General features: G+C 43.9%; 1 protein-coding gene across 2 annotated transcripts; it reads right to left on the bottom strand.

The window, feature by feature from the left end:
• Window positions 1–7,704: 7,704 nt before the first annotated feature.
• On the bottom strand, window positions 7,705–20,652 carry MMADHC (metabolism of cobalamin associated D). 2 transcript variants are annotated; one of them, XM_030454154.1, is made up of 8 exons: window positions 20,622–20,652; window positions 20,407–20,455; window positions 18,090–18,234; window positions 17,654–17,871; window positions 13,920–14,025; window positions 12,868–12,998; window positions 9,930–10,016; window positions 7,705–8,626 (listed from the first exon to the last, which is right to left on the bottom strand). In XM_030454154.1, exons 2-8 carry the CDS (start codon window positions 20,413–20,415, stop codon window positions 8,432–8,434), a joined length of 891 nt encoding a protein of 296 aa, XP_030310014.1. In that variant the 5' UTR covers window positions 20,416–20,455; window positions 20,622–20,652; the 3' UTR covers window positions 7,705–8,431. The 2 variants fall into 2 exon arrangements, with proteins under 2 accessions (XP_030310014.1, XP_030310015.1); XM_030454155.1 differs by lacking the exon at window positions 20,622–20,652 and adding an exon at window positions 20,535–20,588.
• Between the last annotated feature and the right edge of the window lie 227 nt (window positions 20,653–20,879).

Here is a 20,879-nt window from a genome sequence, read left to right as displayed (position 1 = left end):
CCCACCTGGATGTCCAGAGAAGCTGTGGCTGCCCCATCCCTGGCAGTGTTGAAGGTTGGATGGGGCTTGGAGCACCCTGGGCTGTGGGAGGGGTCCTGGTTGGAACTGGATGAGCTTTAAGGTCCCTTCCAACCCACACCACTCTGTGATTCCACAGATGCTCTGTTTGCCACCCCATGGTTATGCCCAGGGGGTTGGAAAATAACCCTGCAGGAGCCACCTCTCTGAAGCCTTCTCCCCAGCTCTGCCCATGCTGCTGCTGCCTCTGGAAAAAAAATAAAATAAAATAAAAAATCCCAGTTCTTGAGGTGCCCCTGGAGCTCCTGGGGTTATTTCTTTTAAAGCACACAAATGCTGAGCTGCCCCCTGTTTGTATATGGATATTTTTTAGGCTTTCTATCTGTGATATTCCTTTTAAAATGTCTAATTTTTTAACTCTTGTAAATGCTGTACATTTGTATAAATAAATGGTTTAAATCTTCACCTGGGGTGTGAGGTGTCTGCTGAGTGGCCCCTTGGCTGTGCCACCCCCTGCCCTGGGACACTGCTGCCTGCACAGCCCCAGCTGAAGAAATGCAACATTAAATACAATAAATGCAACAAATGCAGCAGCTCCTCACTCCTCAAATCAGTTTTGCTCTCTGGAAGTTCAGTTTATGCAGCCCCAAGGCAGCCAAAGTGATGCTGAACCTCCTGCTTGCAGAAGCTGTAATTCCAAACTCTTTTTAAATTGATTTTTTTGTTAAATACCCAGAATTTCTCCTCTTTTTGCCACCCAAAATCCAGCCCAGCCCCACAAACCCCCATGCTCTGAGAATATTTCCCCCCACATTGAGTCTCACTGATTCCTGGAGGTTCCCATCTATTCCCAGCTCAGGCTGCATCCCAATTTTGCTCCTTCCACCAAGAACCAGACACCAAAAATTGAACTCTGAGCCTGGGAAGTGCTGGCACCATTTAGCCAGTGGGAAAGGAACTGGAAAATGTACTTTAAATCCTGTTTGTTATGGAAAATGCACTTAAAATCCTGTGTGTTAGGGAATGAATGGCAGACTGAAAGGTAACTGAGATCTGAGGGTGCAGCCTGGCAATGCCCAAAGTGGCATCAGCTCAGCATAAAGAAGATGGGAACCAATGACCTGAACCAAAGTCCTTGCACGCTCACCTCAAAATGCATCTCCAAATGGCTCCATTTGTGTTGCCTTTTTATAATACCTGCCAGAACATTGGATTGGGGCTTGTACCAACTTCTCTCTGATCTTCTCTGAGTGGGAAACCCCTTGATATTAACCCCCAAATCCACCTGAATTCCTCCTTAGCCAACCAGCCCCCCCAGGCTGATGAATAACTTCATCCTTTAGCATTGATGTTCCCTGTTTGAAAGCATTTTAGATCCATCTACTCCAACGTCTGTGGATTTATGGGGGTTAAGGTTTAACCTCCCCTTTATTTTAAAATTTTTTTTTAGGATTTCCTCAGGTTTTAGGCACAGAACAGCAGCTCCACTGGTGGTTTTAAACACTGCTCTCCAAAGGAAAATTCCAGCAGCTTGTTGGTTGCTGCTGTTGTGTCTATCAAGCTCTGCTGAAGCCCAGCTGAGCCTCAACTTCTCAGTCCCTCTCTGCTAGAAAGGAGTAAACCCCAAAAGTGTTGACTTGGGATGGAGGCAAGGGGCTGCCAGCCAGGTCTTTTCTGCCAGGAGAACATTTTAAGTGTGGATTTTAAAGAGGTTTTCATTTTGGGAAATAATCCTCCTGCTGGGAGGTTGTGTGGATGCAGGGCTGGATCCAACCCAATCCCATGGGAATAATCCCAGGGAGCAGAAAGCTCAGGGTTGGGATGGGCATTTCTTACTGCTCACACTCCACTCATCCCTCAGCAACCTCAGCTCTGCCCACCCATGGCTTTTCCACAACCAAAATCCTGGCTTCTCACCCCAAAAGAAGCTAACTCAAAGTTGGGAGTTTTCTCTGGGGGAAATAACACATCCCAAGAAGTTGATTTCCAAACCCATGATCCCTGTGCCTATTTTGGACCCAAACCTCTCCCCAGCCTGTATTTCCCTTTCCTCCAGCTTTCCCAACCTGCCAGAGGCTGTGCTTTTAGGGGCAGAGATTACTTTCTCAGTGAAGCAGAACCTCCAGCTGCATGAAATTTCAGTCTCATAATCCTGGGAAGTTTTCTCCCCCCTCTGCCAGACTCAGCCCTGATGAGACCTTTGTGTTTGTGCAGCTCCTGAAAGAGCAGCCTCAGCCTTGCTGGGGAAAAAAACCAAAATAAAACAACAAAACAACCCTAAAATAATAAGTTAGAGCAAGAATTAAAATAAAAACCCAACTAAAATAATAATTTAGAGCAAGAATTGCCTTTGCCAAGGTGAGGGCTGCTGTGTTGAAGGTACCAGGGAAGCTCAGGGAGAGGTCAAAGCTTTTGTATGATTTCAGGTTTGGGTGCGGGGCTGGAAGCTCCACCACCAGCTTTTGGGTTTACTCTGGGTACAAATCATGGTTTCTTTCCTTCCTGGATGATGGTGGGAGACTTTCTCAGCCTGGAGAAGAGGAGGCTTCCAGGTGAGCTCAGAGAAACCTTCCAATATCTGAAGGGGCTACAAGAAAGCTGGGGGAGGGCTTTGGGCATGGGGGGGTAGGGAGAGGATGAAGGGAAATGGGTTAAAACTTGAAGTGGGGAGATTTAAGTTGGACATGAGGAAGAAATTCTTTAATTTGAGGGTGCTGAGCCCCTGTTCCAGGTTTCCAGAGATGCTGTGGCTGCCCCATCCCTGGCAGTGTCTCAGCCCAGGTTGGGGGGTTGGAACTGGATGAGCTTTAAGGTCCCTTCCAACCCATCCCATTCTATGATTCTACAACTTATTAACAGCAAGAGCCCAGTGATTTCTTGTCCTCACTGTGGGTGTTGGTGTGCAGCAGAAATCCTCATCCATGACACTACAAACCTGGGCTTCCCAGAGCTGCTCAGTGCAGCTTTCAGTGCCCAGAGCATCCCAGAACCTCACCTCCTGCAATCAGGAGCAAACAATTTGGTCCCATTCAACCAGGGAAGGCCCAGGCTGGGGTGCAGAGCCTAAAGGTTCAACCCTGCATGTTAAAAAAACCTCACCCAAAAGAGAAAAAAAAATAATAATCAGTTTTTAAAGCAGACCTAAGCAGTGTGTTTGATCAGAGCTGTGTGTGTGCCCTGGCCAAGGGCTGCTCCTGACAAAGGCAGCTGTCAGCTGCTGTGATTCCCCTGGAAACAAAGGGAATTATCATGGAGCAGGAGCCCCTGGGACAGCCAAGACATCACTTGTTCTTGCAGCTGATCCAAGCTGTTATTGTTGTCCCCAAGCAGCTGCTGCCAGCCCCAGGCACGTGTGTGCATATGGGCATGTAGCCCCTGGACAACTTCCATGTGTAGGGGGGAAAAGGAAAAAAAACCAACAATAAAAAGAAGTGGCAGCCTGCATGGAAACTTCTGGGGACAAAAGGTTCTGAGTGACCTGGAACAGCCTACAGAAAGCAGGCACAGCAGTGCTGGACCTTCCTTGGAGCACTAGAGGACACCAAGCTGCACCATGATCTGCTGGGAATTAGAGCAGAGCTGCTGGCTTCAAGGAAAGAAATGAAAGCAGGTGGCCAACTGCCCCAAAAAGTATTGAAAAAAAGAAAAAAACCAACAAACCAGGTCATGTCAGTGGCAGCAAGGAGAGCTCCGGGGTAGCTGAGGTCCTGGTGGATGCTGGAAGTTCTCTGGCCAAAACTTCAGTGTGTGACCACTGGAACTGCAGAGGAAATGGGTCAGTCCTGTGAAGTTATGCTTGAAAAGGAAAGGTAATGGTTTAAAACAAACTGGAGGAATCTCACTCTCTATCAACACCTTATCTGGAATCAGTTTCCTCTGCTGGAAAAGCACCCTCAGTGCTCACTCCTGACACAGCCATAGCAGAGAAGAAACTTGTTGGGACCCAGCACCCCACGCCATGAGAACTTCCCCAACCATGCTTTTTTTCAAGCTAAAAAACCCCCCAACAACCCAAACAACACAGAATTGGATCCAGTGAGAACAATGACACAGAAAAACATTAATCCTAAATACAAACTAATATGAACACTGTGTGAGTTTATGCTCCTCAGGGTTTTTAAGCCCTCTGCTAGCACCCACAAGCAGTCCTGGAGCAGCAGCACCAATGCCTGGTCTTCCAAAGGAAATCATTCACTGCTGCTTTATTTTGTTACAATTCCAGTCCTGTCAGGCTGGGTTAATAATTACCCAAAGCCCTGCTGTGACAGGAGGGAGGGCAGCCTGGTGAACTCCAGTCCTGGGAGTGATTGCCCTCTGGAGCTCCTCAGCCAGACTTTGCCAGAAGCCACGAAGGATCCAGAGTCCTCAAGCTGGGAAAATGCCATTTTTTTGAGGTTTGGGTGATCTCTAGGGATTTTTCTACTGGGAACTGAAAAGAAAACAGAGTCAGATTCTGCTGTTTAAAAGGGTTTTAACCTTTTTAAGCCATCATGTTTTTTTCTGAGGTGTATCCAGGTTCCTGTAATTAGTTGAGCCTGAGAGGACAGAAGCTTTTAGAGGCACCCAAGCTCCCAGTTCCTGTGACAAAACACTTTCCATCCTCTGGCCTCTCCTTTCTGGAGCTGTCTGAAGTTACAGCCCTGCTCTCCCAGGGCTTTACAACCTGGAGTACTCCTGGTGAATGACACTGCAATTAGCACAGGACCCTGCAGCCTCCCTGGCAGCCACAGAGAAGGGACCTTTCCCCCCCCCCCCCAAAATCCCTTTGATCCTCTGGATTATTTTAAGAGTTTTTTTTTCCAGCCAGGTGGCTGGAAGGAGAATAAAGCTCCTCAATGGTTTTGCTTTCCTGAATGAGCACTGGGCAATCACCTGGTTTATTTTTCCTGCTCTTTACAAGTGCATGCACAGTGATCAGCAGTTGGAATGGCAATTCTGAGGCTGAGTAAAACAAGAAAACATCTCTATGAATATTAAAAAAAGGCTTTTAAAAGGACTGGGCACGTGAGGCAAGACATGGAATTATTTTGCTGTTACCTTTCAGCTCTACATCACTAGCAGCATTTTTACTCCCTGCAAATGACAGGCTGCATGGTGGTGATTTTGAACTCAGTTTTATTTGCCCAAGCCAAGCACAGCTGAACATAAAGTTTTAAAACCTACAGTTCTGTGTCCTGAACAACCCAATGAACTCCCAGAATTGAACCAAAGTGGTGGGGGGAGAAGATTTAGAATAAATTCCTCCCTACACACCCCAAAACTGAGCCCACAACCCTCAAAATCTGCTTAGAGTGGCACAGCTTTGAGTGTGGGCAACCATGGCACTGAAAATCCTGCAAAGTTTCCCCTTATTGCAGGCAGAAGTGCTGCTGGTTTTGCTGCTTCTGGGTTTCCACCAGTAAACAGCCACCCCCAAGTCTAAATTTTAGGAGTTTTCATGTGGGAAAGATCCCAAAGTTAGAAAAATTAATCTGAAGCCCTCAGCAGCAATGCCACCAGCTAGTTAGGACACTAAGGTGAGAAAGAACTTCTCCAAGGTAACAGCTGGTGCCAGATTAACACCAAGGTATTTTCAGAGACAAAAACCCCAACCCTGTAGTTTTTCTCCTCACCTTTACTGAAAATCTAAAGGGAAGATATTTAGAGCAGTTCCTCCTCTCTTAGTGCACCTAAATAGCAGACATCTCACTTCTTACATTCCTTTAGCCATTTGATTACTACAAATAACACCCAGACTTCAGTAACTGACAACATATTCTCTGTGTGTACCAATGTGCTTGTAAATGCAACCAGAATTAAAAAAAAAACCAACCAAACTGTACTCTTGGGGCTGCTCATCATCACCACTTCAGTTTTTATGGAATTTGTTGCAAAAAAATAAATTCTGGTAGATTGGGTAATATAGTAGTAGCATTTAAAAATGAATATCCTCGCTGAATTAAGGAAAAAAGGAGCTCCCAGAGAAGAGTCAGCTTTGCTAAGGAGGCAAATGTGGTACAACTCTTCTCAGGTGCTTGGTTCTTTACCCTAAAAGGCACAGAATTCTGGAACACTGGAAGGTGTTCTGGGTTTTATTATCACATTTACAGTTATGGAACTGTGTTCACCAACTCTGACTTCCCAGCAGAGAGTTAACAGAGGGTAAGGCTCTTCTGATGCAAGGGAAACAGAAATGGAACACTGCCAGCTTCCTTTGGGAATTTTAATATATAGTTAATATTTTAATTAGAAAAATACCAGGAGGTTGTTACCTCCCTTCAAATTCTGGCATGAGACATCAGCATTCATGAAGGCAAGACAAAGCTCCCACCATCTTCAGGGGGATTTTTAACATAGTTGAAGCAATTTAACTCTTTAACTTTTCAACTTTAAAAGCTCAAAGTTTTAAAAAGTTTGAAAAGTTCAAGTCCCCTTCCAAGACAAAACCTGAAGGGACATAAACCCAAGAAGTTGCAGGCTTCTTGTGGACAGCTGCCTGACAGCTTCCATCCTTTCTAAAATACAGAAAGTACAACAAAATCAAGTGAAGAAATGACAACATCAAGAGTCTTCAAGATAGTTAAAATACATGTGAAGCATTTCACAGAATTTATTTTTTTGGTATTCATCCACCAAAGTTCTCCACCACAACATAATTCTACTGTCAAGGGAGACACTAAACCTCTTTATAGTTATCTGTGTTCTGAAAAATAATTGTATTTTGCCAAGAGACAAGACACAGTGCAGCTTCTCAAGTTTTTTTAATCCTCTTGATGAGAATTAAAAAAAAAGACTAAAAGACTTGGAACTAATGCAGCTTTCTTGGACAGTAGAGAGGAGGTTGAGAACTTGGGTCTCTGGAAATTCAGCACAAATTCCACCACAAAGTGATGCACAAATCCTGCCACTGCAGACCTGGGATGCAGGCAAGCTGGAGCCAGCAGTGATGACACTGGTGGGGGGTGAGCATGGGAACCTCTGAACTGCTGGCTCAGGGAGTGCTTTAGAGGAGAGAACACTCACTTCTCCAGGGAAAAGCCTTCCTCAGGAAAAAAGTCTCTTCCTCAGGAAAAAAGTCCTCCTCAGGAAAAAGCCTTCCCCAGGGAAGGGAAGACTTCCCAGAGAAGTCTTCCTCACTTCCAGCCCTGTGAGCCAGCAGTTGCAGACTTGCAGCTCTTGTTCACAAGGACAGATACAGGCACTTGGGAAAGGATCTGGTTCTAAACCCCTAAAAGCCAACAGAAAGACTTTGGTGACAACCTGCTGAGAGCCTGAGCAGGGAGTAGAAACAGCACAGAAAGCTACAACAAGTTGTAAATGTATACTTGTTAGTTAAGAGTGGGAAAAGGTGCAGTGATTCAAGTCCTGAGCTAGCTGAAAGGAAGCTGCACCTATGGCCCCAGTGACTGCCTGGGAGGAGATGAAAATCTCCTTGGTTGGTTTGTGTCTGGGCAGAGGCAGCTGAAAGCCTTGGGACTGCACAACCCTCTTCACTCTTCCTCCCCCACTAACTCCAACTGACCCGATTGCTTCTCTGATACCTGAAACATTCCTGGTGAAATCATTTTCTAATTGCTGGTAATTGCTGTAATTGATCCTAATTACTCTTCGTGCAGGCATTTCAAAATTCCAAAGGCAAGTCTAAATTGCATCCAAGTAGAGGAGAATAATGATGATATCCAAGCATTGCCCTATTGTCTTTTTTTCTTTCCACAATGTATTTAATGACCTAAGAAAGTTACAAAAGGAACTTTAAATTACATTTACATTTACAGACTAATTAAATATATTTAGCTAACACTGAGGAAATAAAATCCCAAGCAACATGAAAAGAAAAGCACCTTATGAGATGGATAATTCTAGAGTAACTTAGGAATTTTTACTGAGTCTCTGGATGAACCAATCAAGCAAACCCTTCCCTGCTGAAGTATTGCCTGTCCTTAAGAGACCACTAAAAGTTTCTCATTATTCTCAGTTTAGAATAGCAAATGAGTGATTAGTCCCAGCATTATCTTCTGCTGGTTTTATTAAGTCCTCTATTCTGGGAGAACAATTTCATTGTTCCACTTTTTTTTGCCACTTACTTATTCCAGGAAGTGGCAAAATTCCTAGACCCTTCAGTGACATCAGGATTTTCAATGCTAAGAGCCCAGATTTGCCAGACACTGAAAGACAAAATGGTTCAGAGGATATGCAGGTGGGTATGTACAGGCTTAAAAGTCACTCACAGCTTAAAACTCCTGTGGCACATGAAGGTTAGAACGTTAATTAATATTCTAAGCCACATGTGGTGAAGAGATTCACAAAGACTAAAAATAAATACCAGCCACTTTATTATCTAAGAAGACTTTGAAGGTGTGGCATTTCCTGACAACGCTTCGAGAGAATCATCAGAGTAACAGAATGCAGAGGGTGGAAGGGGCTGGTAAAACCCTTAATTTCCACTTAGTTTCCTCATGATGGGGCTGTCAGGCTCAGCGTTGGTGAAAATGCTCCCCACAACCACATGGGTACCCCAGATGTTGTGTCGAATCACTTTGCAGCAGCCCAGGTCATCCACAGAGAAGCCCAGGTGGCGGTAGCGCTCGTCTGTTTCAAACAGGGGGTTGTTTGTGTAAGGTCCAAAAAACTGCATGGAGGGGGGGGATAAAAGGGAAAGGAAATAAAAGAGAATTTGTCACAGATTCTGCCAAGGTTGTTTAGTGATGTCCAAAATTATTCCAAGATTATTTAACACCTCAGAGTTATCCCTTTTTGAAACAAAAGGTAAGTCCTGGTTACAGCTCTTGGAGGGAGCAACAATTTTATTCAAGAAATCAAACACTGGAAACTCAGCCCCTGTAGCTGAAAGTTTCCCCTCTGAGGGTGTGTTTGGGTGTCTAATCCTTCATATAGATATTAAAAACCTTTTCCTTTGGAAAGGATGGATAGAGCCCTTCTGAGAAACAGCACAAGTGAGAGCTGTACCCTTCTGGTGAGTCCCCTCTAAAGAAAGAGGCTTTGAAGAGCAACAATTGGGGTAAATTTGAATGGGGTTTGGTTTTTCACTTGCTCTGTCTCAGGAGGAAGCTCCTGATGAACCAGTTATCTGTGAAGTTACCAGTGGCAGAACCTTACTTAGTTCAGCAGTCCACAACTATTCCCCAAACACATGGAATCTCTGGGATTCTTTCAAGCCTTCACTTGCCTGCTCACCTTATGCACATCCTGTTGAACCTCTCTGCCCTGTTGCAACATAAACCTTTGCCTTTTCACAGGGGTTTAAATAAAATCCCACTGAGCTGAGCCTGGCCCTGACAACCTTCAACTCTGATGTGGTTTGAACAGTCAGCTTGGAGACAAAAATCCCTCTGAGCTCATGCTTGGATAGGAGCTCTCTCAATTCTCCCTTGTAAGGTTTAAGACTCTCAATGCTTCAGAGATGTCTTGGCAGCAAAGTGTCAGCTCCTCCAGAGAGCTGATGCCATCTGAAGACAAATGACAGCACTGTTCACCAGGAACAAGGGATTCATTTCTTCTCATTAAAACAAAGATACTATTAACCAAAGGAAAGAGACCCCTTTACACTCTCCATCTACACAAATAGGTGTCAGGACCACCAAGTTACCCTGGGAGGGCATAACCAGACAATTGTGCAGTGACCAAGAAGGTTTTGGGGGGGGACCTAAAACTTCAACAGTTACCTAAAATTCAACTTTGATCTCTGAGGTCCCTTCCAACTCAGCCAATTCTATGATTCTATGAACTTTATTACTGAAGAATATTCTCCACAGTGCCAACTGCAGTGACAGCTGACACAGAATGGGATCAGGTTGAAGGCTACTATCTTAACTTAGGGATTATCCTATGGGGACAGCTTTGAAGCAAAATAAAAAGGTTGAATTTAAGGTGTAAAAAAATACAAATATCACTGAACAGAGCACAGAACTTACTGCCAGTCCTGAGGAGGGATCAATGAAGTCAGCCCAGTAGCCTTCAGAACAAATTGCATAGCAGATCTCCTTGGCACCATTAATGAACTTGAAGAAAAAAAAAAAGGGAAAGAAGGATTACCAAGGGAGAGTTTTGTTGCATGTATGTATAGAGCCACATCACATCCATCACATTCTGAAAATGAACAAGCTCAAGTCTTTGGGCCTCTACTAATACATGAGAAATCCAAGATGCTTTCAATAAAAATATTAATAATATTAAAAGGATTAAAATTAATGGCATACATTAGGCTACTCCAATCATCTGAGATTTAACAGTGTTCCTTGGGCCAGTCAGTAATGGATTAACAGCTTGTACAAGGAATAATCTAATTGCTTTCATTATTCATGCAGACTGCAATCATACCTGTCAGGCTCTTCAAGAAGTCAAACATTACTCCAGGTATTTCTGTGCTATTTCCACGAGTTTACACTTGAACTCCACAAATCTGACACTAAATGTGGCAGTAAAAGGATTTTTATAAATATACCAAACCCAGGTTTGCTGCAAAGTCTTGCCTCAGCCAACAGGACAGGATTAGGGAGCTCTTCCTGCACTACACATGGTCAAGTGCCAATGGTTTTAAAGAACCTTTTAGCTTTGCCTCACCAGAGCAAACAGATCCACAAGCACTGGAATTTACAGCAATCTACACCAATCCTCTTGTTGTAGTGAACTGGTGGGCAGGGTGTGTGGTGATTTCAGCCTCTCAACAATCAGAGTTGTAGTTCCTGTTTCCAGGACACTGCTGGACAGCAGCTGATGTGGCTGGAACATTCTTTTCAAACATTATTTTCAATTAATTTTCAACATGCCACAATTCCCTGTTCTGTAACGTGTGATCAGAAACCTCCCTTTTTGCTGAAGAGACAAGTTAAAAAAAACCTTTTTTTTTGTAGCAAACTCTTTACATCAGCTCATTTGAGAAATTAAGTGCCTTTCTTCTTTAAAAATATATTTTTGGTGTTGAATTGTAGTTATCTGTTTGTCAGTTACAGAATATTCAAGAAGGCAGATCTGAAGCTGTGCTCTGGTACCCCTGCATTCACACCACAGGGCACAAAATAATTACAGATTACACAGCACATTTTTCCACAGACATTAGCAAGAACAAGAGAGCTCAGTTATGGGCTTCTCATCACCCAAACCAGCAGTTTCCAACCCACGTTTTGGGGGCCAGCAGAAAACTTGTGAAGGAAGCTGCAAAGGTAAGAAAAAAGCCCTACAAAAGGTGAGAGGTGATGGTTGTAAAACCCCCCATGCAGTCTGAGGAGAACATGTCCAAGTGAAAGAATCTAAACAGCTGGACTGAGCTAGAGAAAAGCACAAACAGAATTCATTTCATTTCTTGACACATGAAATTTGGTAATATCATTAAAAAATACCTTTAGCTTCAGAATTCACAAAATACTTCATTTCCTTTCATTAGAAACTGGGCTGTTCTCTATGATCAGTGCCCTGAGCAGCTGCAGGTTTCAAATTTATAGAATTATTATTTCAGTTACTCAGCTTCAGGCCCTTCATGGTCCCAAATCAGGGGAGGGGAACTCTCCCAGTAATTTGTTCTGTAATTCTGAGGCTTGATGGCTCTGCTGATGAACTGTGCTTTGACTGGAAGTGAAGACAACAAAAAGAAGGAAGCCTTCTGAATTCAGCCCTTCTGATCCCATTCATCTTTTGGATCCAGGAATCCCTCAGAGTGAGGTTAATCAAACTGCAAACCCCCAGATTTGGCTGTACATACCCCTCACAGTACATGAGTATTTTTAAGGTTCCTTGTAACCAGGCAGGAAGCAACCAAACAGACCATTTCCTTCTGTTAGTAACCTTTAGGCTGGGAGGTTACATCCAACATCCTAACACCCCTCCAATGACTGTATTAGACTTGACAGGGAGGTGCCCAAGGAAGAAAGATGCCAATTAACATATAATTAGACCAGATTACAACGCCAAAGCCCAACAGACCATAAATAATTCAAAGAGAGGAACACACTAAAATGAGGGAATTTTAGTTTGTAGGTGATCTCCATGTCTAGCCTGCTGCTTCCTTGTTTTGTGGCAAGCCTGCCACTGCTTCATACAGGCTGCATCTGCACTGGGCAGGACAGAAAAGGACACTACCAGGCTGCTTTCTAACACCAGTATGACCTTCCCTGTCTAGATGGCAATCCCACAGATGGATTTGTACTGGTTTTAGAGATATTGTAACAGATGAGAGCTAGAAACCACACTGAGGTGCCAAGAAAAGAATGGTGAACACTGACACCTCCTGGAGTACACACGGAAGAGCTGAAGGAGGCAAAATAAAGCAGTTTTTAGAGAGCCCTCTAGTGGCACCACAACAAAAAGATAAAGTCCATAGAGGTGGTTATGTTTAATAAACAATCATCGGGTTAAAAGTTGTTAGGCATTCCCATTATCAGAAGTGCAAAAAACTCAAACCAGAGCAATCACTTTGGACAAAAAAGGAGACACTCATGGACAGACTCGATGCAGGAATCTCTGTTACACTGCAGGAAAACAAAACCAGCAAAGAAATCCTACAAAGTACATTACACTGAAGCTGAAGGCAAGACAATAGTTGCTGTGCTTTAACTGCAACAGAACAATCAAGTGGCTTGAATACCTGAATATTTCACAACTGTTCAGCTTATTTTTGACTCACCTCACAAAAGGAATTCAGCAGTTCTATGAGACACGGAGTCAAAAAGCTACAAAGCTGGAAAAGGTTCTCTCCATTTTAGCAGTACAAGAACACAGAGTTAGCTCAAAAATACTTTAAAAAAAAAAAATACAGCATATTAATGCCAGAGCTAGAAATGGACCAAGATGCAGCCATGGTTGACAGAGGATTCATCTACAAGTGAAATGAGGCTGATGGAACTGTCACCTACTCACATTTTCTAAGAGCATTTCCCTCTCATCCTCCACTTCTTGACTCCACACAGTCATATCATGTTCAGTCTTCTGGGTGACAGTTAACACTGTCAGAGGGTTGGCATTCACTTCAGGAAACATTGACTCAAAGTCTAAAAAAAAAAAGTAACACTGCCTAAGCCTCCCTCCATGATGCACAAGGATTTTTGCATTAAATCTTTCAGTAGAAATTCTATTACATTACATCAAATCTTACATCAAATCTTACATCAAATCTTACATTAAATCTTACATTAAATCTTACATTAAATCTTATTAATTACATTAAATCTTATTAATTACATTAAATCTTATTAATTACATTAAATCTTATTAATTACATTAAATCTGGGCCCAGGATCATGATTCCCCCCCTCTATCACCTACTGGACTACAAATAAGGGCACAGGAAAAGCACCAAAGGCACAAGTAGGCTTCACAGGGTTTTCTTTTCAGGGAGGATGGAAAAAGTACTACCCCAAATCAGAAGTCATAAAATGAATTCTTACTCTCTGAAGTCTGTTCTAAACCAAGATTTTAGCCAGACTTCAGTCTCTTTTCTCTTTCTGTATATGACACTTAAAAATCACAAAGTTTTATTCCAATTTAATTTCAGTCATCTCCTCCCTCAGCCAGATAAAGGAAGATACAAAGCAGATGCTTCCCAGTAGTTCCATAATCTCCATTTGCTGCTTTACCAAGCAGCAATGCCAAAAAGACCCTATTTTTTCCACAAAGTTTTGTCAGCAGTGAATTAGCTCCAGAATCTGCCTGACACAAAAGCAGCACCAGAAATTATCCCCTCCCCAGCTGATCTGGAATTAAAATGTCTCTGACTTTCACCCAGGAAAGGCTTCAGTCTTCATTTGATAGCATCTATTTTTCTGCAAACCTCTGGACTGCCCTTTCCTATTCCACTTTTTGTGGCCTCAGTTCTGTCAGAGCCTTTACTTGTTGTGTATTTATACGTTTAAAAAATGTTTTCATTTCTAAGCTGTCCCAAAAAAAAGGAAAAGTAAAGGGGGAAAACCTACCTTTTCTTAAGAGCTCAGGACAAGCTTGAACTGCACATTCTACCTTTGCATTTTCAAAGTAAGTTTCAGCATTGTTTATTTGCTGTTTCTGTGGAACATCAGCACCCTGAGGGGAAAAAAAAAAAGAAAATTGTAACTTTCCACTTCATTAATAAATAATAATAACTCTGTACACTTTGTTTTGGTGACTAAATGTCCAGTGACACACCCAAGCACTTTCAGAGAGATTCTTTTTAATGAGGCATTACAAATACAAATGATTTGTAATTTGTAAAACACTTTCTTCATACAAAACTTAATCCAATTATTAATATTTTCAAGAACAGATACAAATAATACCTATTGCTTCAACTCTGCAGACATTTCCAGCTTTATGTTTTAGTGTGATATTATCCCAAAGCCTGAACCAATACAGACATTTTGGAAAAATACCCTTCTGAAACCATCCCCAAATATGCAATACAGCAGCAGTTGATGAATTTCAGACATCACTTGAGCCAGAATAAAACTTCAACAGTTATGCAGCAGTTCTAGAGGATTTTTAGCTGTTGAAGCTTAAAAAGCAGAAGTTTTTTTAGTTCTGGTTTCTTTATTCTTTACAGATTTTTAGTTCTAGTTTCTAAAAAAAGAAAAACCAAAAAAACCAACCAAAATAAACACCAAAGCAAAAAAAACCAAAATAAACCAAACCAGATTCTTGTTGGTGTGCTACAAATAAAGCACCTGTAAATTTGATTTACAGAATTCAAGCTTAAAATACCCTTAAAAGGAAGGAACAACAGCTGCCTCCTTTGGGATAGCAACTGCAATGTAACAGGCACAGAAATCCTCAAATACAGATTTTCTAGTTCCAATTTTGCCCTAATTTACACAGAATTTCAGTAAGATTCTCTAAGACTGAAATGACAATGGTGAGTAGCACATAAGTCCTCCCTAACACCTCTTGGTATCTCAAAAGTTCTCCCTAAAGAAAACTGCTACAGTGAAAACTTAGCACAGCTGCCACTGGTTCTAGAAATTCACATTCAGGAATAGTAAAAAACAAACAACCAAAGCAAAACAAACAAACAAAAAAACCCAAAACAAAAACAAACAAACAAACAAAAAGCCCCACCAAAAATAAACAAACCCCCCCAAAAAACCAAAACAAAAAAAAACAAAACAAAAAACCCAAAACAACAAAAACCCCAAAAACCCCCCCCAAAAAAACCCCCCAAAAAAACCCAAACAAAAAAAACCCAAACCAAAAAAAACCCAAACAAAAAACCCAAACAAAAAAAAACCAAACCAAAAGAAAACCAAACCAAAAATACCCCAAACCAAAAAAACCCAAAACCAAAAAAACCCAAAACCAAAAAAACCCAAAACCAAAAAAACCCAAAACCAAAAAAAACCCCAAACCAAAAAAAACCCCAAACCAAAAAACCCCAAACCCAAAAAACCCCAAACCAAAAAAAACCCCAAACCAAAAAAACCCCAAACCAAAAAAAAAAACCAAACAAAAACCAGCAGAAAACCCCCAAAACACAACCACAGGCAACAGCAGAGCTGAACAGCAGTTCAGTACTTTCCCCAGATCTCCTGCTTTATGGTTACAAAGCCTTTGGGACAGAGCAGTTGGTATTGAGCCTGACAAACTACCTGGTTAGGCTGCTAAACTTTTTTTCCTAACTACAGGATGGAAAGTAACCAACAAAAAACCCAACAAAAAACCCCAAAACCCCCCTAAGACCCCGCAAAAAACAAAAATAAAAAAACCCCCACAAACCCAAAAAAACCCCCACAAACCCCCCAAAAAAACACCACAAAAAAAAAAGAAAAAACAAAAAAAAAACCAAACAAACCCCCCCAACAACCACCCAACAAAAATAAAAAAAAAAAAAAAAAAAACCCCAAAAAAACAAAAAAAAAAAACCCCACCAAAAGCCAGTATCAACAGAAAAAACCCAGCTCAACAGCAGCTCCCATTTTCCAAACCCTCTAGAACCCACAGCTGCAGTTACCAACCACTCCCCATGCAGCACTTTACCAAGGCCCATTTGCTGGTCCAGTTCCAAAGTCTGAGCAGGTCACAAACCCAGAGAGCCTGGGAAGTGGAGTCAGCACCGTGCAGCAACTCCCAGCTGCTGACACCTTGCAATTCCTGAGCTGCTGGTTGTGAATCCTGCACCTGACTCACTGCAAGCTCTGCCCTGCCCAAAACTCAGCCCCACTGCCAGACCTCAGGTACTCTGTGCCAATCCAGTGGGTGTCAGAACCAAGAAGACAAGACCCACACACTGTCCAAACTCTAAGGGTCCAGACCCACTACATGAAATCCTGAACAAATTACTCATTTCACTTGGTAGAAGGTGGGGAGATTTGGTAAAGAGCAAGTTGGAAAACTGCAGTTTTCTGATATAGAATCACAGAATTGGCTGGGTTGGAAGGGACCTCAGAGCTCATCAAGTCCAACCCTTGCTCCACTCCCCCCGTGGTTCCCAGCCCATGGCACTCAGTGCCACATCCAGGCTCTTTGGAAAGAGCTCCAGACACGGAGAATCCACTACTTCCCTGGGCAGCCCATTCCAATGCCTGATCACCCTCTCCAGAAAGAAATTCTTTCTCATCTCCAACCTAAACCTCCCCTGGCACAACTTGAGACCCTTTGTGCCCTCTTGTCTTGCTGAGAGTTGCCTGGGAAAAGAGCCCAACCCCCTCCTGGCTCCAACCTCCTTTCAGGGAGTTGCAGAGAGTGATGAGGTCTCCCCTGAGCCTCCTCTTCTCCAGCCTCAACACCCCCAGCTCCCTCAGCCCTTCCTCACAGCAATTCTGCTGGATCCCTTCACAGCCTCCTTGCTCTTCTCTGCACCTGCTCCAGCACCTCAAGCTCCTTCCTGAGCTGAGGGGCCCAGAACTGGACACAGGACTCAAGCTGTGGCCTCACCAGAGCTGAGCACAGGGGCAGAATCCCTTCCCTGGACCTGCTGGCCACGCTGTTCCTGAGCCAGCCCAGGATGCCATTGGCCTTCTTGGCCACCTGGGCACACTGCTGGCTCGTGTTGAGCTTCCTGTCACCCCAAACTCCAGGTCCCTTTCTGCCACTCTGTGCCCAGCCTGGAGCTCCCCATGGGGTTGTTGTGGCCAAAGTGCAGGACCCGGCACTTGGAATGTTGAACCTCATCCCGTTGGGATCAGCCCAACTGTCCAGTCTGTCCAGGTCCCTCTGCAGAGCCCTCCTGCCTTCCAGCTGATCCACACTCCCCCCAGCTTGGTGTCATCTGTGAATTTGCTGATGATGGACTCAATCCCCTCATCTAAATCATCAATAAAGATACTGAACAGCACTGGGCCCAACACTGATCCCTGGGGGACACCACAGCCGCCATTTTGATGCAGCCCCGTTCAGCACCACTCTCTGGGCCCGTTCCAGCCAGTTCCTAACCCAGCACAGGGTGCTCCTGTCCAAGCTGGGGGCTGACAGCTTCTTCAGGAGGATGCTGTGGGAGACGGTGTCAAAGGCTTTGCTGAAGTCCAGCAGTGCTCAGTCAGAACACCACACCCTGAAATGTTTCCTTTTTTCATGAAAGAAAAAGCTTCAGAAAGGTTGTATGTAACCCTATGCTCAACCCACTTGAAGTTCATCTTTCCAAAAGAAGAAAACTCAACAATATCTTTTTCAGGAGACAGAAAGATCACTCCTGTTTCTCCTAGACAAGAAATACCAGTTTGACACAAAAGCAGCCTGTTCTCACCTGAAATTCATTGATGTATTGTGCCATTACAAATTCATGCCTTTCACTTGCTGAAGGCTCTGCTAATATATCAGGCAGGTTTTTGGAAACTTGGTTCTTCTTCTGAGAAGCAGTGCCATTTAGGTGACAGTCAAACCCAATATTCCCAGGTAACTGGAATCTCTGGTCCTGAGGCCCAAATGGACCCATTACTTCATCTGGCCAGACAGTTCTTGGACCTGCAAAAGTCAAGGCTTGCTTTAGCTATCACATTTAGAAAGAAAGGAGAAAAAAAGGAAAAACAAAGCCTCTCCCATATATGTATCACAATCACAAAGTAACCCCAACACAGGAAATAAAAGGGCTCTGCCATAAAAAGCAAACTCAGGATTCCCAGATTGATGTGGGGTGCAAAGGTCACACGAATCAAAATGAAAAAGAATTTGCTTTTTCTTACACAAATCAGGAGGAGTCGCAGCAACATGAGGCTCATCTGAGCCCGAGGAACCTGCTGTAGAAAAAGCCCTGGGATTTCCAACTCTCTTGACTAAGGAGTAAAACCCTGGGAGGTAGGTGACCAATCTTGCTCTGTTACAGAGCACCTGAGAAGGCAAAAAAACCAAAACAAGCATTACATCCTGCTAGCAAAAGCACCACTTCAAGGACAGCTTTGTGAAACCCTGGCTCAGTAACTAAGTTACAGCTTCAATTAGCATCAATTGTGTTGCTGGAAAATCAAGTTTTTTAATTACTTTCTGCTTAGTTTTGTTTTTTACTACTAGGAGTAATCTAAGTGAGGGAAGAGTTAGAGTGACACTTACAGAAAGGCTCCTCAGGTGAGGAGGAAAAACCCTGAAAAGTTTAAATAAGCCCCTCCAACCCCCCCAACATAAACTTCTGGATGAGGATTGTCCCCATGATTATTTCCATGCATGTCACTGATGGTCACAGCTCAATCACAGCACTGATTATCAGAAATACTTAGAAATATTGTTAATTAAGTAAAGACTTTGGCCTCAGAAGGCTCCCAAGCAGGGAGAAATGCAGATTAAAACAGGTAAGGGGATAGTTTCAGCTGCTTTCCTTTGCTTTAAAAATCCATCAACACCTCCCAGGGGCAGCCCTGCAGCTGGAGCAGCCAGGGTTGGTTAGATTTGCACACTCAGCGCACTCAGGTATTTACAAACAAACTTTACTGCAACCAGAGCAGCAGGGTGCTCAAAATAAGCCATAAAACCTCCCTGGCTTTCCCTTCCTGTGGTCTGGGAACACACCAGAAACCCTGCTGCACCCCCCAGAGCTCTGCTGTTGATTTCACTTTGAGTCTCTGCTGCTGATTCCATCAGAAAGGGGTTCAGCACCCCAGCAAACAGAAAACGAGGCAATAAAATCTCCCTGAGCATGAAACAAAGCCCCAGGGAGCTCATGGGGATTAACTCCAAGGCCCAATGACAGCATCTTAAGGAGTAATGTAAGAAACTGCTACCAGGGGTTTGATTGAGGTTTTTAAGCAAGAACAACTCAGGTGATGTGATTAAAATTAAAAGTCTAATATATATTTTAATGCTTTAAAAACAGGCTGGCAGCTTTCATGCATAAGCAAAAAAGCCAATCATACACCTGAAGAAAAGTTAAAATCCTAATTTAAAAAAAAAAATAAATTAAATTGAAGACAACTAGCACAAGGCTGACACACAAGCAGAGCTGCACAAAGTCATGCATTGCTGGAAAATACAATCCCACCTTCTGCAAAACTTTATTTTCCAGGTGAGGGAAAGACATTCTTTAGAGAAACTGGCACAAAGGGAACTTCCTTAAGTGCTGTAACTCTTGGTTGGGTAAAAGCTTATGGTATGTGTGCACTAAATATGTACACACCAAGGCTAAAGGAAATAAATGAGCAAATGCTACTGCTTGTATGTTTAAGCTAAAAACTGTGCAAAGTTACAGGTCTTAAACCAGTAAAAATCTTACATACCACTGGGTGTAAACATACAACACTTGGTAAGCTTCACCAGCACCATGAGGACTCAAATGCACCAAGGCAGAGCTGACTTTCTGCCTTAAATCAAGTATTTCTGGTTAAAGCTGGGTACTTCTAAAGCCCCACTTGGTTCCTGTAACAGCACCAGGACCAGCTGGCTCCATCTGAATGTTTTTTTTCCTCTATTATGTAAAAGCAGTATTGAAATTAATTGTTTGCAGAGTGATTATGTTAGAGGTAAAAGGTGTAAACAATTAGAGCTGGCAGGTAATTACATGAAAAGAGCGTTTTCCCACTTAACATTCAGATGCCAGGTGTTAATGAGCAATGCTCAGCTCACTCATGCAAATATTTACACCCCTAGCAGCACACAGTGAAATAAACACGCCTGAAATCAACAAATCGTTCACATCTCCGCGGCAGGGCTGTACCAGCAAAGGAGTTTAAGTCCCTTTTATTTGAGTCCTCAGCCTGACAGCACCCTGGCTTTCATCTTAACTCCTGCCATCAAACCCCCCAAACAAACCTACTTCATCCTCCATTCGATTATTCCACAGAAATTGGCTTCCCAAACCGAGGTAGAAGGATGGCGATCCCCCTGCTTTGGGACAAAACCGCAGCTTGGTGTCACCCAAGTTTTTATCCCCTCTCAACACGACCACTTTAGAGACAGCTTTTAGGGGAAATCAACCACAAGCTTCTCGCCTCACACAGCCCCCTTTTGCCTTCTGGCCGGGCCGAGGGGCAGGTTTGCAGCCCCCCTTCCCCCCGGGACCCTCAGACTACTCACACTTGCCATCGCAGACAGCGGCTTCCCCTCACCCACAGGCCCGGCTGCCCTGCAAGAGAAGCGAACGCAATGGCCTCCACGTCACCCCTCACCGCCACCCTCCCTACCTCCCGGACGACTTTCCCCACCAAACCCGCCCGTCCCAAGCCAGGAGGCCGCGACAGAAGCTCCCAAAGCCGGGAGGGGATGAGCAAAACCCCCCAAGCCCCGCTCACCTCTTCCTGCAAAATGGCGCCGGCCGCCTCCTCCCCTCCCGCCCCGCACTCCCCGCCTCCACAGGCTGAGCGAATCGATGCGCCGACGCCTCGAACGGCAGCTGGCGGAGAGCGGCGCCGACGATCGTTTGGCGCTCAATTGCTCGTGGCCGTTGGGCGGGCGGCCTCAGGGCGGTGGCTCCGGAGCGCTGAGGGAGCGGCAGCTCCGGTACCGCCCGGTCCGGTACCGCCGGTCCCTGAAGCTTCGGATCGGCGAAG

This window comes from Calypte anna, chromosome 7 (assembly GCF_003957555.1).
Source record: "Calypte anna isolate BGI_N300 chromosome 7, bCalAnn1_v1.p, whole genome shotgun sequence".
Taxonomy (NCBI): Eukaryota; Metazoa; Chordata; class Aves; order Apodiformes; family Trochilidae; genus Calypte; species Calypte anna.
This window is presented reverse-complemented; position numbering and strand designations above follow the sequence as displayed.